Source organism: Corvus cornix, chromosome 3 (assembly GCF_000738735.6).
Source record: "Corvus cornix cornix isolate S_Up_H32 chromosome 3, ASM73873v5, whole genome shotgun sequence".
Classification (NCBI taxonomy): domain Eukaryota; kingdom Metazoa; phylum Chordata; class Aves; order Passeriformes; family Corvidae; genus Corvus; species Corvus cornix.
In genome coordinates this window covers 78,176,589-78,194,399 of record NC_047056.1, presented here as the reverse complement: position 1 = coordinate 78,194,399, position 17,811 = coordinate 78,176,589, and the positions used below count along the sequence as shown (strand labels likewise).

General features: G+C 43.3%; 1 protein-coding gene across 9 annotated transcripts in view; it reads left to right on the top strand.

Annotated features, from left to right (window-relative positions):
* ANKRD6 (ankyrin repeat domain 6) overlaps positions 1–17,811 on the top strand; it is a 91,440-nt gene that overhangs the window by 38,750 nt on the left and 34,879 nt on the right. For 8 of the 9 annotated variants that reach the window (XM_039568564.1, XM_039568561.1, XM_039568563.1 and 5 more), the window contains one exon: positions 17,536–17,792. In XM_039568564.1, the coding sequence (XP_039424498.1) occupies positions 17,673–17,792 (120 nt within the window). In that variant the 5' untranslated portion in view covers positions 17,536–17,672. Of the gene's footprint in view, positions 1–13,774; positions 14,165–17,535; positions 17,793–17,811 lie in introns of those variants that run through there. The other variant, XM_010404224.4, reaches the window with a different exon arrangement.

Here is a 17,811-nt window from a genome sequence, read left to right as displayed (position 1 = left end):
CAGGCTATTCAAATTTGGACACTTGACTCTTAAACCAACCTGTCTGCCTGGGACTCTCTTTAAGCGAATGGAAAGAGACATTTTTCCTCCAAAGGAATGTTGGAGGAAGATCCAAAATCTCCGAATTAAGTGCCTAGTGTGGACAGCCTTCTGTTTCTATCTCCGTAAGCGTGCTCTGCAGTCAGTGAAGAGAATGGATCTGGGCTACCTGTGGATACGTATTGCCAGTCCCTTGTCTTTCCTGCAGGGTGGTGGTGAGGGAGAGAGATGGGGCAGTGTGGCCACCAGGTTCTTCTAGGGGACAAATCCAGCAGCATGCTCATTTACTTGAATTAATTCCTACACATGATGGTCCTAAAATTCCCCATCTTTTAGAGAAAGCTGAGTAAGTGACATTTCATAGGCTGTCCGTTCTGTTATCTAAAGAGCTCTTCTGTTTTCATGTGGAGGGCACCTCATTCCCACGGTCACAGTGCTCCAGAGCCCTTTGTTCATCTTTGCCTCTCTTTTTGCCCCTTTTGGATGGAGGGGCATAAATCTTTTTGAAACATCCAGCTTAAATGTCAGGGTACTTAAAGAAACAGTGACGCAGCTACTTGTGTTCATCATGAAGCATTTAAACAGAGAACAATAAACAGCCAGTAAGTTCATAAATAAAAAGGTATGTTTTCCTGCGAGAACCATAACAATTCACTGGTGTCTGTGCTTTGCAGCCTGTCACGGTATCTGGTTTTAATGTGTGTGCCTTACAGTGGCTTTGCAGGTAGCTGAATTGTCCTTCATTTGGCATCCCTAACTTTAAGTGGACTAAGTTCTATCTGCTTAAACTTCCCCTCTGTTATTTCTTCCCTTTCTCATTTGATTTTCTTTTGAAAAGCAGTAAAGAAACTAGCAAAAGAGAGGGAAGTAAGATCTAGTGGAGAAATGCCATAGTTCAGTTGAACCCAAACTTGAATTAAGAACTGTTACTTTTACTATTTGTATTTTGGAGTCGTATTGCAGGGTGGCAATCCCTGTTTGCTTCAAATACGTGGCTTTTAGTAACAAACATTACACCTAGCAGAAAGAATTCTTCAGCATGCTTTGTTATAGATCGAGAGCCACAGACTAAATATACCGACATGCAAAAAAGTAGCCTGGAGATTTAAATGCATTTGTAAATATGAACAATAAATTAATATGTAGCTCTCTGGGTATCAGGAGTTGGAGTGAAATCATCGATGTCAAAAGCAAATTCCCTGTGATGTAATAGGGTCAAGGATCGTACTTATTTTCTACTTAAGGTTTTGCATATGTAAAGTTAGATATACTCAAGGTGGCATGAGGAATGGCTTTGCTGCTTTAATAACAGCAAAATGAATGGTGGTTAAAAGGTGCTGGGTATCCTGTAGCCTCAGATGGGAGCTAAGGGCTATAATGACAGTTCAGAAGACAGTCTAGAAACAATTTCTAGCTCTTTCTGTAAAGAGAGGGAAGGCTTGACATAGCAAAATATTTTCTCTAAAGGATGGCCAGTCTGTTGTTACGTATGGGGTTCTCACCATCTAAGTAGAGGTGTGTGAAAATTAGAGGTGAGGTCCCTTTGCGGTCAGAGGAAGGGACAAGAAAGAAGCTGGGACACCCCTATGCCTGCATTACAGTTGTTTGTCTTTCTCTGTCGATGGTAGAAGGAAATTTAACTAATCTGAACCAAAACTTTTAAAATATTTAAGTTATGCAGTGAAGTGTATCCAGCGTGGTGAGCAAAGCTTTGTGAGGCACTTGTATGCTCAGTCATTAACCTCCTGTTAAGAGAAAGAAGTGGAGGCAATGACCAATGTATTGCCTGTAAATAGTGTAAAATAGAAATATAATGAGTGGGAGGAGCAGGGAATTGCGAAGAATTGGCTGAAGTCTCCAGGGTTTTGTCTTTTCCCTTCCCCCTTGCACCTGGGTGGATCAATAGAAAGGGAGAGCAGTTGTGTAATGGCTTTTTTTGCCCGTCACTGTGTGCTGCTAGTTTGACACATGCAATTTACTTGGAAAAGCTTAAGTAGCCTTAATAACAGAGAGTCCCAGCAGAGCTGACACTAATGGTCTCCCCCGTTGTCAGTCTCAACAGAGAGATTAAGAACTGAATGAACAAAGAGACCCAATTACCATCTCCCCCCTCTGGATGTTGCCGCATGAAAACAGGTATGAGCTGTGACAGTGGGTCTTTGGACAGACTCTGTCTCTCCCCATGCCTTGGTGTGAGAGGGGGTTTTACTGTGCTCTCAATTTAGTGCCTTTACTGAAGGCTGCTGCAACATCACCCAGTCCAGCTTTTTTGCACAAATAGTGAAGTTCAGTCATCTTGAAAGAAATTCAGTATATCATGCCCTGATAATGCACATTGTTGAACACTCTTCAGACACGATCCAATACACTGTGCTAAACCTAGCCCGGCTAGGTCTGCCATTTTTTCTACTCAGTTTTGCACTGCCAAATCATCTTTTCTTGGCTAAAGCTTGTAGGGAGCTGTCACAGTGCAGCTCTGCAGGGTGTGCAGCCAGAGACAGATGTGTCCCCAGTGCACTGGGTTGAACTTGCAAAAAGTCTCAAAAAAACCAGAACATCTGTTTCTGCTTTCATCTGGAGCTTGGAGTGACTTGGTTAATAACAAAATATAAGCACTGATTGTGAATGGCTACACACTACCCTTTATGAGTGCTGTTCCTCAAATATATTATAAAGCACAGTGCCAGCTCTTTTTTGCCTCCTTTCTTAGGACAGGTTTGTACAATCAATCCAATATTCAGTTTAAAAAATTGCTGCTGCATGTGCTAATAATTTTGTGTCTCTTTTTTATGGCTAATTTGTCTTTATGGCATCAGTGGAAAGCTTTAATTGGAACTCATTTCTCAGTAAGACTGGCCTTTTTAGAGGAATTTTGCTATTCTTCTGTTTCTCTAGCATGACAGACCAAAGATTTCTCACCATTAGGAAATAAAACAAATGTGTTTCAGGAGGGCTCTAGGTGGGCTTTACCAACATAGGGTTTGATTGATGATGATTTGATTGATTGATTGTGAAAAGTAGCTATCCCACCTTATTCAGTCTCAGTATCAAGGAAAAACATCACCTTTCACTGAACAGCTGATTTTCAAAGATACTGTCCTATTGACAAACCAGTTGTTAAACCAAACTTGTCTCCCTGGATTTAGAAGATTAAAACCTAAATAATACTTACAGCATCAGTATCAACATTGTCTAGCCTTGTCAGTCTTTGCTTTATAACTCATTGTGTTTTCCAACATCACTTAAAATACTTTGCCAGGTACACCAGGTACCTGGTGGAGCTCAACATATTTATATTTCAAAGGTAGATGCTTAGCATTTTATTAGCTGAATGTAAGTGTATGAACATATTCAGTTGATGGTTCTATAGAGGAACAAATGCTCTTGTACAATATAATAACTAATATTTATGCTGCTAAAATGTATTTAATATGCATGAAAAATAATGGTTTTGGCTAAACTCAGGTTTATACAGCTTTGTATGTTTTTCTGAGTACATACAGTGTACAAACAAACTCTGCAAATTGAATGAATGCAGTATTTAATCTAAAGTGAAATGCTTAACACTCGTAGCAGCAGTTCAAAGATGAAGACAGCTTTATTAGTGTTGTAGAGTCATGCTTTCTTAAACCCGAATTCTTGTCTTACTGTGGCTAATTAAAGTTGTTGATCTCCAGTGATTAAATTTGCTCCCTTATATATCACAGTTACAGTGTTGGTTTTTTAAGTGATTTGTCCATATACCAAAAATGGGGGAGAGGGGAGAAAAGTGGTAATAATCTCTATTATCAAAGACTTGCATGACTGATACAAAAGAGAGGAGTATATAAACTTTCTATTCCCACCTAAAGAAAATTTGAAATACCTCCTCCTAAACGGACTGGAGTGCATTTTGGGAAATACCTGAGTGTTTCTTTAATCATGTGCACTAAACAAATACGCCAATTTATAAAGAAGCAGTAATTTATTATCAGTATTTACAGCCCCAGTGAGGTTTTTGGCCACGTGGGCTTGTCCCTGGGAGATTCCCTTTTTTCTCCCTCCAGTTCTCTCTCAGTGCAGGAACTCAGCAATTGTTTTGAAGAGAATACTGGCAAAAGAAGCTTTTTCACTGCTTGTGTTCTCTTCTCCTTTCTTACAAGCCATTCGTTCTTCAGCAAAGGCAGAAGTTCTTTGCCTGCCCTCCTTTGCTAACCCCTCCACTTGCCCTGATGAGTGTGTCCAATCTCCAACCATTTCTCTCCTTTTTCATCTCTTCTCTTAGTATCCACCCTCAGGTCTCATTCCTCTGGTTTTGCGAGCAGCGTAAGCTCATCTGAACCTCTTCCAGCGTGAAAAAAAGACCAGATCATCACCAGTTACATTCGCACTTCTAGGTACCTTCTGCAATTCTCTTCTCCCCCTTACTGACAGTGTGCTGTCAGTAGTTGTTGGTGGCACCAGTGCCTTTTCCAGTCCAGCTTTGCACATTTCAGTCTGGGCAGCATCTTTCCTGACCTCTTCCTCACCAAAGGTTACAATATGCACTTCCTCCTCAGCCTCACATCAGCTGTCATCTGTCTGCAGTCCCCAATGTTCTTGTAATCCTGCCCATGCTTTTGTTCCCTGATTTCATACAAGATGCTGGGTAGCACGCCTGGGCTCTTAAGCTGTTCATGGCTTTGCTGCTGGATCTCTCCTACACTGTCTGCCACTCTGTCCGATTGCTGCTGCTTGATTTTCCTCACAAATACAGAACAGGGATCTATTTCACCTTTTGGAACCGTTTCTTTGAACCGAGTCTCAGATTGTGAGTAGTCTTTAACAAATAATGTGTGAATTAGCAGCATGCTGTGTTAATTTCATACTGTAGGTGCTATTTGCCAGGCAATTTGAATAGATGTGGAGTTACTTCTGTTAGTATAGTTTTCAAAGAGTATAAATAAGAGATAAGATACCCAAGTGAAATCACACTAGCTGTCTTCCTGATGAACCTGGTGAGATGAACAGAATGATACAGCTAATCAAATTATCTTGAGTTAGGCTTAATCACGCTTCTGCACTAATGTTTCTGGTTTGTTTGGGTTTTTTTTTTAAAGAACCTTCTAATTTCCCAGTTCTTATATGCAGTTGTAACAGCACGTAACCTATGGAACTTGTACCACCTCTGAGATATTTTAGGAACCTGTTTTCAGAGTATACCATTTATTCCTAAACAGAAGTAGCATATAAGTTCATCCAAGCTGTAGGAAGGGATGAGCTCTGGAGATGTCTCTCCAAGTTTTGCTTCTTGATTCTAACGTCAGGCTATGTCTTTCTGCACATTATCTTGAATGTGACTATTGATAATCGACCTGTAGTTTAAATACTCTTTATTTATTTGGTTCTTTATATTTCAGTTGGTATTTCCAATTAAAATGAAACAGCAAGGTGTATTCACAAGACAATGACATTGTCATTGACAAAATTTTGGTACAATGACATTGACATTGTCATTGTACCAAAAGGTCAAGTCACAGACATAACTAGTGCTTGGTTTTCCAATGCCTTTATGTATTATCAAGTGGTTTTTGTACTTAAACACATCTGCTGATCTGAATGCATCAGGAAAAAAGATAGCAAAAGCAGTTAAATTATGTGGTGATTTTAATTAGTAGGAAAGAGGGATGGTAAGGTCTTCCAACAGCATTTTCTAATTGAAGTCACTGAACTGGCATTTCAGCAATGATTTCTGCTTCAGAGATCAAGAGAGATTATTTATCCTTAGCAGTTTTCAGCTCTCAAAAGTTCATGCAGGCCAAGTGACTTCCATCATTTGTGAACACTGTTGTGAACTTGTCCCTTTCCTGATTTTATTGATTTGTCACATGATTTCTGGGAAGATACAAAGGTCTTTGTTGCATTTACCTTGTCCTTACGAAGCAGTGAGAGCTGCACAATTTTATTTTCAGAGGTCAGTTTGTGGGAACCAAACTGGAGAGCTGTGGTTGGAACTTGTTTATAATGGGAAATGGGCATGTAAACCTCAGGAGGAAACGTCTGGGTTTGCCCAGGTGTATGCTAGCAGCTGAGTGCTGCAGAAAGCACTGGTATTAAATTTCTGTGTTTCTCAGTCTGCTGTGATGCTCCATTTATGATGTGTTTCTCCTCACCCAGGAACAGTGTACCATACTGTGGTACAGAGACTTGCTGTGGTCAACACTGGGAAAGACTGGAGCTGGCATCCCCATTATCCTTCTCTAGGGGTTGCCTTGCAAGACACAGCTGTAAAATGTTCCTCAGAAAAAAATGAATGGTAGATCCTTAAGAGTGTGCAAAAACCAAATACGACCTTTCAAAATTTTTTGTCTAAAATTTATAAAAATAATGCCATGCAGAATTGCATTTTAGAAATGCATTCCAGTTCCTGAGTAACGAGGGGTTGTGAAGAGCTTGGAGTTACACCTGTGACACTGGGTTATGGTATTTATGTCCCGCTGCTGTGTTCTTTGGGGTGTGCAGTTCCTCGCTTCCTCTGCTGTCCTTGTTACACCTCTGTTGAACTGCATTTTTAAGGAACCAGTGGCTTGAGGAGTGTCAAACATCCCACTGAAATGGGATTTCCCTAAGCAGGAGGCTAGCTTCAAGACATTCTTCAAGAATTCTTCAAGACAAAGTCACAGACTTTCCCCCTAGGAGGCCCTATCCTCTGCTCAAGGAGGGGCTTTCCATGTGCTGAAGCTTTTCATTGTTTCTGGAAAATCAGGCACTCTCAACATGGAGAACTAGCTGGGCTAGTCCTAGTGGGACTATTGGGATCCTAGTGGGATCACTGACTAGGGCTTAGAAAATTAGACCAGAGAGTGTGATGTGATTTCTGAAGTCCATGCAGAAGACAAGTCATTACTGAGATTTGCTGATGCTTTCAACACCTGTTCATTTTTGCATTTTTTTTCCAAACTGAGTGTTTTCCCATGGTAAAGTAGAGTGCTTGCTTCAGATGTTTACTCCAGCTCTTTGGTCCCACTGTCCTCAGCTTCCATGATGGATACCTCTGATTGAAGAGGTGAGTTATTTGAGAACTATTAACTGTCAGTGTCCAAGGAGAGTCTTTTCCCTTGTAAAGCATCCCTCATTATCATGCTATCAACACTGCACCTTCTGGTTTTGCCAGAGATTTTTCCATTGAGATAATCCCTGCACAGCTGTCTGTTGTCACCCTTGCAAGCCAGCATGAAAGCAAGATCAGCCATGCTGTCAGCATTAAGAGATCTTCCAGTTAATACCACAATACAGTAAAGCAGCAAAAAATGTAATCTGATGTGGTGCATACAGCCCATAGAATGTGTGCAAAACACCTTATTTTTTTAGTTTTATTTTTAAAGTTATTTTTATCCCCTGGACTTGTTTTTCACAAAGATTTGGTTTGCTTAGGTACTTTGTATTGATTAAGCAGTCATGGGTTGCTGCTAATGAAAGTAATTGCTTTATTCCTGAGGGGACTGCAGCTTGTTGTAAAACAGGATGTAACAGTCCTTTAATACAACGTAAAAGGGTTTCCAGGTAGATACATTCTCTGTTGCTGCCTGAAATGTTTGTGGGCTTTGGCTCTGCAAGTTATTACTGCTTCTGCCCCTCCTGCTTGTGTCACTATAGAGAAATGAGTGTTACTCCTCACACTCAATTGTGTTCTTGGTGCCCCCAGCTTATGAAAAATACAAACAGCTTTTAACCATTAATTCACAAATCGGGTGATGGGACAGAAAGCAGTGTGGGAGGGTGGAGTAGGGAGGAAATGCAGGAACTTCAAAAGGAGAGGAAATCCATGGGGATTTAGGTCCACTGGGTCCAAAATCAAGAGGATTAAACTCTGCTGAGTTGAGTGCCAAGCACTACACTGTAAGAATGGATCTCTGATTGCTACAAGGCAGAGAATTACTGTTTAAGCTGCAGAAATAAGTCTGAGAATTTGGAGTGTGCTGGGAAGTGAATTTGATCTGTCTGATGCCATTGCAAGGAAAGGCAAGCCCAGAGCTCTGGGATGCAGAGGTTGATCTGTAGAGGAGATCAGAGGGAATTATTAACTGCATGGTTGTCATGACCTGAAGGGTTAACTGGCCTGCGGGAGTAAGAAGATTTTGACCATGAGGGGTTTCAGGGATTCTGTAATACAGAAGTGGTCCCAGGGGAAGACCAGTAAAGTGACAGGCAGAGTCTCATGTCAATGATAAGCCTTGTCATGAAGCTGGGAGTCAGCCAGACATCCCTAATGAGAGTCCAAGAGTTTGTCTAGGAGATTTTGTGGAAAGTTCGTGCAGGGAGCTCAACCTGTGTAAGAAAACCACAAGCAGTGCAGGAAATAACCAGAGGATAAAGCTCCACTTTGGGTAAAAAGTAAGTCCTTTCTATGGCAAAAAGACATTAGAGGGTGTACGACAGCAGCCAAGAGGTGCTGTAATTTCTATTTTTCAGCTGGGAGAACCAGTAGATGATGATGATGATTTCTCATATCTCAGACCAATTTTTGTTTTCTAGACTGTTTCCTGTTCTTGTAGTTAGAAGACCCAATGGCAGTTGTTGAACCTTATTTTCTCAGGATGTTTTCCCCTTTTTCCACCTTTCCCACTTTTTTCATCTTTTCAGATAATAAGTTCCTTGGTTTTGTACTTCTCAATGGTACCTCAGGATGCCAGCTGCCCTTCAAAGATGCTGACTGCACTTCTCAAGGATGCTGCTGGCTCCCAGGCTCACAGTCCAGCAGGCATTTCCTATTTCAGCACACATATTCTGCTCAGTAATTCTCTCCTTGCAACCAGGTTGCCTTTAGGGCTGCTCAGGTCAAGAGTCCTCTGCAAATACTCTCCATAGTTTTGAGTACTGAGCCTCAAAAGAACTGTCAGGGGATGAACGAGCAGAGAGCTGGAATAAGAGATCTAGAGCGGAGTGACAAAAAATCTTCAGTGCTTTATCTAGACAAGGAAGGAGTAAAGGAAATTGGAAAGGGGACAGGGATCCTGTAGAGGGATCTTCCATGCTTCATTACATTTGTCAATATAGTAGAAAAATACAAGGTCTCATTTTGATAAACCGGCTTATTTTGTGAGGAAGAGTGTTGTAATTGCCTGGGGTACAACACTGACAGTATTGAAATCTCTGTTCATTGCCCCAGTTTCTGTGCCACTACATGCCTTCACGTGGTAGTCCAGTCTATTTGCTGAAACTGCTGACAAATGTATCCTTTGATATGTGTTGGAATCTTTTTGTCATTTATGAGCATCTTTGCACTAGAATTGGAGCAGAGACCTTCTGTGGGTGTCGTTAGGATCCTGCACAGCCATGAAACAGCAGTTTTGGTAGCTGATTTGACCTGGCTACCAAAGCGAAATTGAGCCCCTGGTCTCAAGAAGAAAAGCTTTGTCCCCTTCAGCTGCTGCTGTGTAACCCAAAGCACTGAGCAACATGGGAAGTGTGCAGCATGAAGGCTTTGTGCACTACATCAGAGAGTCTTTGCTGTCCTTGGCCCAGACTTGTGGATATAGTCCCTAAACCTACACTTTTCTCTCCTTATTAGGATCTCCTCAGAGATGATTTAAAGTTGCTCCCCACTTCTTTCAGGGCTCTTTTAAAGTCTGCTGAGGTCAGAGGGAGCCTTCTGGCAGACTCAGCAGGTTTGGGACCTTTCCTAAAGTGGTTCCCTGTGTGAATCAGGTGCAGCTAATTTTACCTCATCAATAATGTTTTTTTCTTGGGAGTTACAGCCAGCTTCTCAGCAGCAGCACTGGGGGATCAGCGCATGGGTTTAGGAAATGAGAATTATTGTCCTAGCTGTGCTGTGACTGGTGGGGTGATTCCATGCAACAAAATATGACCTCTGTGTTTGCTTCCCTGCTGTGCTTGGTTTCTCTCACTTGCCCATTTTCCAGGGTGTGCCAAATCCCTGGATATTTGTGCTTCCTCTTGCTGTTGCAGTACCCTGGGGTGGGAGGCAACCGGAAAAATCGTAATCTCTTCATGGTAATGGTGTGCACCATAACTGGGGCACACACCTCTTGGGGGGTTACAGTGGACAGACTCAGCACTTCTGCCCATGCTTGTCTGAATACATCTCTCTCCCACCCTGGCCACTCCATCCCTAGGATTTCATCCACTGACTTTCAGCTTGAGCCTTGTTAAGCTTTTAATTGACACACTGCCTGCCAGACCCTTGCTCTCATGCCAGAAGCCTAGCAATATTGGGGAATATTGTGCCAATATCCAAACAACTCACGTTGTCTCCATGATTCAGTGCTGAACTGGGAGACACTGATCCACCTATCTCACCACATCTCCCGGTGCTCTCCCAAGACATCAGCTGTGAGGATACAGGAGGGGCTGCATCATCGCTGCTGGCAGCTCCTAAGTCATGTTTTTCTTGAAGAGGAAGGACATCTCCAGTGCTCTTTTGCCAGCTGAAAAATATTTTGAAGCTAGGAAATGTGTTCTTTTCTTTTCTGCGCAGTCAGCCAGAGCATTTCCTGATCACTGCCTGGCTGCACATCTTTAATAATGTGTATAAAAGATAGGAGTAGCTCAAATAGGAGTTCGTGCCTTGGTGCTGGTTGGCATTAGTTTATCGTAGTGGTGTTTTCTGGCCTTGAAAAAAAAATCTGTAAATGTAGGAATTAGTTTTTTCTTGAAATTTTCTGGAATGTCTTTTTCAGTATTAACCTGAGTTGCTATTATATGCCATCTGGGAGAGTGTGGGACTGCTTGTGCTAGCAGGGAAGGGGGTTCAGGTCATACATGGGCAGGAGGAGACCTCTTCACCAGCACTCTGACATGGCAGCAGCAGGGTTCCCAAACTGAATGACAGATACTGTCCGTGCTAAAGCTAATCTGAACCCTGGCAGCAGAGGACATGCTCTGGGGGTAAGAAAGGAGGGAAGAACAGCAGAGAAGGAAAGGGAGTTGGTTGTGGAAAGGGTTATAGCACTTTTTGCTCACAGCGAGGTCCTGCAGTAATTTTAATTGGCTCCTGCACAGAAAATGATGGTGAGGGACAATTCTCCCATCCGAAGCCCCACTGTGTGTGAGGGCAACATAAACCCCCACTCTCCCACGAGCACAGCCGTGTGTCTGCTTCGTTCCCAAGGTTAGGCTCCGGCACTTCTGTTAAGCAGCAGTCAGCTGGAAAGATCTCCTAACTGGTTTTATGCAAATGGGAGCAGATATGTCATGATTGTGTGTTTGCACACTGGCACTGTCCCCTATCAAACAATAGGTATTGTTTTGTCATGTAAATAGTGCTCAACTGACAGGGCTTGCTGTGAGTTGAGCTTGCTTCTACTGAGTGGTTTTGACGTGTGTGTACGAAGGTGTTGAAAGAGAGGGAGTGGGGAGTAACAAAGCTGTGAAACTTCAATGAGATAAGCCAAATAAACCCCCCAAATCATGTTATATGGAAGGTGGTAAGTATATAACCTGTGTGTTGGGTAAGGGAGGTTAGGGCTACATGGCAGAGAGGTAAGTAAAAGGGGAAGAAAAACAGTTGTTTTTGTACAAGATGAGTAATGTCTAAGCAATGACTTGAAACTGCCTCTGATCTTTGTCATTGCTCTCCATGTGTCCGTGCCTCTCTCCAAGAGCGTTCTGCCTGGCAGGTGCCACGGTGGAGGTTGGTTTTGATGGTACCAAGGCGTTGCCTGAGAGCTGCCAGGCAGCTGAGGATTTACACTGAGTGCAGCCAGTGGTGGAGGCCGGGCGCAGAGATGGGCTGGACAAAGCAGTTGGGGAAGCTGCAGTCGCTGTCTCCCCGTGCTCATTGCCAAGCGGGGCTGGCCGTCGGTCCGGCTGCGGGTGGCCACCTGCAGTGGAGCAGTGACATCAATCAGTCTGCTCTGGTTGTGGTGGGAAGCCTGATGAGCAACTGTCATGCAGATGCTCCCTGGGAGGCTGCTAAATAGTCATTGTTGAAGTAATTAATAGCAACAAGTGAAAAAAAAAGAAGCCCGGAAAATGTTTCCAGATGTCCCAGACAGTGGTGATACTTAGGGTGATGAATATGCAACTGTCCATATGAAAACTGAATAATTGTACTTGCCACCATAAAACACATAATGAAAACAGTACCCCCCCCCCCAGAGACCAACATACAATCTACTAAATGTCTGTGTAGATGTCCAGTTCAAAATGTTGATTGGTGTAAAACCGAACTCCAAAAATAGTATTGATGATGATGTAAAGAAAAGAAGAAAAGTGTGAATCAAAAGCACATTGTTCTCAACCTGGTGGGGGGCTTTGCTGTTTTCCAGATAAAGCTGCTGCTGGTTTTCACAATTACACCTTTGACTGATTTTTAAGTTTCTTTTGGGGCAGGAGGGGGTGAGAGGCAGTGTCCTCCCTTTAGCAAAATATGTAGATATTTCTCCTGAGTAGTTTATACTGGATCGATGGTGGAACTAAAGAAAAACCACTGAAAGGGAAGTAGTGCTGCATGTCTTGGACAAACCCTTTTAAAGTCAGCTGAGAGAAATGGCAGATATATCAGCATTCTGCAGTAAATGATAAATGAGTTCCAGGAAATTCACTCTTTCTAATGCAATAATCCACTCTGCTGAATAATGCTGTTATTCTAAAGTGAATACAATCTTAGTGTTTACGTCATATTTTATGTATGACAAACTGCTTTGCAAAGAGGCTGGACAAGGAAAAGAGCATTTTATAGATTTTATACTGTTATGTACTAATAAAAAAAGAAAGCCATTTTGCTTTGAGAGTTAAGCAAAGAAGAGATGAGCAGTATTTAGATATAGGAAATTTTCTTGAAAGACTATTCTTTATTTTATTATTTTATTATTATAATTTATTATAAATTATAAAATAATATAATTTTATAATTTTACTATTACAAAATGGTACCTATTATGTACCCTCCCATAACAAAATGGTCTGGCTCCGTATCTTAATGTTGGGGTATTCCAAAATAATTTAGACTAATTTTATTCCATTGTTTATGTTGAATGAAATAAAGCTACCAGGTGCTGAGAGTTTTTCTTGGCCTACAGGGTCCCCAGGGCAGTGGTCACAGCCCCAAGCCTGCCAGAGTTCAGGAAACATTTGGACAATGCTCTCAGGCACATGGTGGGATTTTTGGGGCCAACCTGTGCAGGGCCAGGAGTTGGACTCGTTGATCTTGGTGGATCCCTTCCAACTCAGGAAATTCTGTTATTCTATGATTCTGTGATTCTGTTCAGCATAATTTTGGGTGATAAACTAAAAAAGAGAATTTGGGATCCCTTGCAGGAAACTGCAGTCCGTTCTTCTTTTGTTCGCCTTTCATCTTGTACCTCAGTACACATGGAAACTTTTTGTTAGCTATATAAGCATTCTTTTATTCAAATACTAATTTAGCTTAGTGATTGCATTGTGAATGACCTGTGCTCTGGCATATCATCTTTTCCATTTAGCACAGAGGACTTCTTAAAATCGATTAGCTTATAGCTCCTAAATCTTTCATAGTTTTGGCTTTTTTTCTCTTCCCTCAGAGAGGAAGCTGCTGGTTTTAACCCTTCCCATGAATTTAGGAGAGTCAATTGCTTAGCCTTTCAGTCTCTGTGATGTGTGATGTTTCCTGGACTGTCCTTTGGCTTTCAAAAATCATCATTCCTGTGCTTTTTTTGTTATTGACGTGTAGGTGCTACGGCCACTGAAGCAGCCTGGCAGCAGTTTGGAGGGGAGGGAGCTGGGGAGGGGGAAGGTGCAGAGACTGTTTTTTGCCAGCTCTGCCAGTTGCATGGGAGAGAGGATGGAGCTGGGAGCTTTACAACCCTGCCACGGAGCAGCCAGCTGCCCACCCACACCGTGCTGTGCCACCCCAGGCAGACATCTCCTAAGCATCCGTAGGGCAGCGTGGCTCAGTGAGCTGAGGGCTTAATCCGTGGGGATGCAGCTGGACCTGAGCGCCTGGGGACGGTGCCTTGCAGCTGCCAGTCGGGAATACTAATCCACAGTCAGCCTGTCCTTTTCCACACTCCACCGATGGGGTGAGCACGTTATCCTCAGGGCTGAGCCAGGTTATCCTCGGAAGGGATTGACCCACAGCGCAGCAACTGAACCTGTGGGCATCACATCTGGCCAGTTTCCTTGGAGAGGCTTGGGAAGTAGGTGTTGCTTTCCCAGCCTGCCCCAGGTAAGTAATCTGATCTTAAACAAAGAAGCACAGAGATGCTGTTTTTTCATTTAAAAATATGCTAAAGCAAAATAATTTTTTTTTTGTTGTTTTGAATGCATAAGGTTTGAATATTCTCATGCTCTGTGCCTCCCTTGAGCTTCTGGATCTTGGGGGTGATAATGAGGGATTTAATTCTGGGCAGCAGGTGCTGGCAGCAGGGATGCGATGCAGTGTCTGTAATCGTGTTGTCGGGTTCATTTTGCACCATCTGGGTGTGAAAGGAGCAGTCAAGCTTTTAATTGCAGTCCTTTGGCATCTGGTACCTTCCTCCTGCTGCTGGGGGTGCAGACGTGGTCAAGGGAAGACGCTCTGTGTGTCTGAGGCACGTAGAGAGTTAAAGCTGGGGGGAGCGATGCCACTGCCAGTGTAGCCACTCTGCTGGGGATGGGTCCATGGGGAGGGGAATGAGAAGGCTGTTCCCACTTCCACTGTTCACCCATCACCTTTTCTGCCAGCTCAGGAGAAAAGGAAAGTTGGTCTTTCAGTTGTCTGGGCTTCCTATTCTAATTGGATGCTCTTTTCTGAATTGCAAATAATCCCAGCTGAGGAGATGTAAAGCAGATGTGATAGGGAGTGTGACCTGTTGTGCAAGCAGGAACCAGGCTCGTGCCATGACTGCCCTCTGGGAACAGGACCGACACCTGCTGGAGAGCTGGGCAAAGTGGGAGATACCCCTGAAAGATGGATAGCTGAATCAGCTCCTTGCTATGCTTTTGTGTATGATCCAGGGGGTGGAAAAGGCAAGAAGGCAAACTCCATGATAGCCCATGATAGCAGTGATGCCGTCACAGTCCATCACTCCAGTGTGGCAGGGCATGGCAGGAGGAGGCTTATGATCTCCATGTGCTGCTGTAGTGGGAAGGCAGCATGAGAGAGGGAGAATAATTGAATAGGGAGTATGATTTCCAGCATTTACCTTGCATAGATTATCCAGACTTTTCCAGCCCTACATTGTTGAGGTGTTAGTGTGTCTTTCTGGTGGTGTGGTTAATATGTGATGAGCATCTATGGTTTCTGCAAAATTGCTCAGAAATGTCAGTATGTCAGGAAAATGTCTCCATTGAGACTGAGATTTGTAGTGAATATGCAAATCTGTCAGTGACAGTGATGTCACTGTTTTGTTTTTTTTAGTTTTGTTTTTTTTTTAATTTATGAGGTAAGAAAACCAAGCAGGATCTGACCACAGATGTCGTAAGATGTCAGTGTGTTGTACATGACTCCAGCCAAAGTGTTGGTGGCCAGCTTAGGGGTAAGGATGGGGACAAACAAGTGATGCCACAGTTCACCTGGAAACTACCACTGCCTGGGCAGGGGCTGGCACAGAAGCACACCATCCCTCTGCCTGAAAAGCTCCCTGTTGTAAGGTGTGCCCTGCACTGTGTACTGGTCACAGAGAGGAGGTGAGGGGTGTGCTCCTGGGTTATGGAAGCAGCACTTTGAGATGTGATGGGAGGGTCAGGGATGTGTTGGGAGCAGGGGGCCGGGATCATGGGTGGGTGGTGGGGGTATGGAGGGAGGGTGGGTGTTCAGCTTGCTTTGGAAGCACGAGTCACTGGAAATCAAATACTTGAGAAGGTAAGATTGAAACTTGTGTTGTTTGTCACAGATCAAGTTACTAAGTGTAGACCATCTGTATTTCTTGGCGCTTTTTAAATGGTTTGTACTATAATGTGTATAGCACTGAGCCAGAGGAGCAGGGTATGGTGTGCTAGTTAAGGACATGAGGGGTTTTTCTTCCATCTTCCATATTTTCCATGTTACCAGGGTGTACAAACTCTGTCCATCACATTGAGGGTGTGGGTGAAACCAGTCCAGTGGCACAGGGTACAGCACCACTCCTCTGCTGTCCTGTGTTACTCTGCGGCCCAGACACTCTTTGTCTGGTTTCTCTGAATAAATGTGCCGCTATTTCCATATTGCTCCAAGCATGTTTGCACTTAGAAAGGAGGGGGAAGGTGAGGAAAAGCTAACCTGAGTCTTTTACCTAGAATCAGTATTGCCTAATGCTTACAGTTGGAAGTCAAGCGTCAGTTATCTGGAGTTTTTGCTGGCTTTGGCATAACCTTCTATTGACCTCAGAGAAACCAGTAATTTTTCTATGCTTTCGAGGACCTTTTTCTAAAATGCATGTAATATTCTTCTACATATTGTTCACCTCAAAAGGTGTTATAAAAATTAAAGCTCATAAAGCGTTCTAAGATTCGTTAATATAAATTACCATAGGAGTGCAAATTAACTTCTGCTATTACCATCTACTACTACAAACTAACCTACAGTTTTAGTTATTGCTGTGGGGAGATGGATTTAAAGGATAACGTAAGGGTGAAAGACATTGTATTCCACTGTGAATCTCCAAGATCATCTGGACCCTGTACCTATTACTCTTGAGCTATGCAGTGTGTTTAGTCCTGGTGGCTGTTACGGAGCAGTGCAGTGATATTTCAAGAGAGGAGGACAAATAATTTGTAAATACACTGGATATCTTGAAGGTGTTTTTCCTGTACTGAAACAATTAAATACTAAAGTGGGAAAAGCACAAATAAAGCTGAAATCTTCCCAAACTAGGCAGCTTCTGGATCCCGCAGCTCAAAGTGATCTGTCGATACATTTTCTGTAATTATATCAGAAAGCTCTTTCCAGCTCTGATGGCTCATTGGATGGGTCAGTGGAGCCCGGGCAGACAAACATAGTTTCATGATGAGTGCTAAATCTGAATTGTTTCTGGGGTCAGTGGGGCATGATGTCAGCTCTGTGGGGAGAACATAATTTCTCAGTGACAGCAAAGATGAGTGTTTCCCAATAGCAGGTTGTGATCTCTCGCAGTGGTGTCCTTGGGATGGTTCAGGGGGAGGCTGTGAAGCATTTCATACTCCTGAGGGAGCAGTCAGCTGCCTTTAATTGCTGACTGCACTCAGTCCTTCTAGGGCAGAGGTTCGTATATTTGTATCAGCAGCCAGTAACTATAACCTATTCTTGTTCCTTTGGCTGACAGTAGTTAACCCATCCTTGGCTAGTTAAGGACTGGGAGGTCTGGTGGGGGGGAAAGAGGATGAAAGGGGACCACACAAATAGAGGTTAGGCCAAAAGAGAATTAAGCTCTCAGAAAGTTTAAGGATTTTTGTCCCAACCAAGGGGAATGAGGGCCCATTGGAAATGTGCTACTGTCTACATCTCTCTGCCTTGCAACAGAAGTGCAATGTCTTCAGGAGTTCTGAGGAGTTTTTGTGATCCCCTCCCAAACCAATGCTAGATGAACGCTCAGGGAGGAGCTGCTGTAGTGCTCTGTTTCTGAAATCTCGCTGACAGCAGTGTTGTTTTCTGATCCATAGGTCCAGAGGATGGCATAGCAATAACGTCACTGTCCAGGGAGCTGGAGTCCTTCCTCGCCTGCCTGCATGCTGCTTGAACTGATCCCAAGCCTTTGTTTTTGGACTGAAGAAACCTGAAAACCTTTCTCTCCTAATTCATGAGCCAGCAGGATGTGGTCGCTGTGCTTTCAGAACGCCTGCTTGTAGCCGCCTACAAAGGCCAAGTGGAGAATGTGGTGCAGCTTATCAACAGGGGTGCCAAGGTAGCAGTTACCAAGGTAACGAGAGAAAAATGCT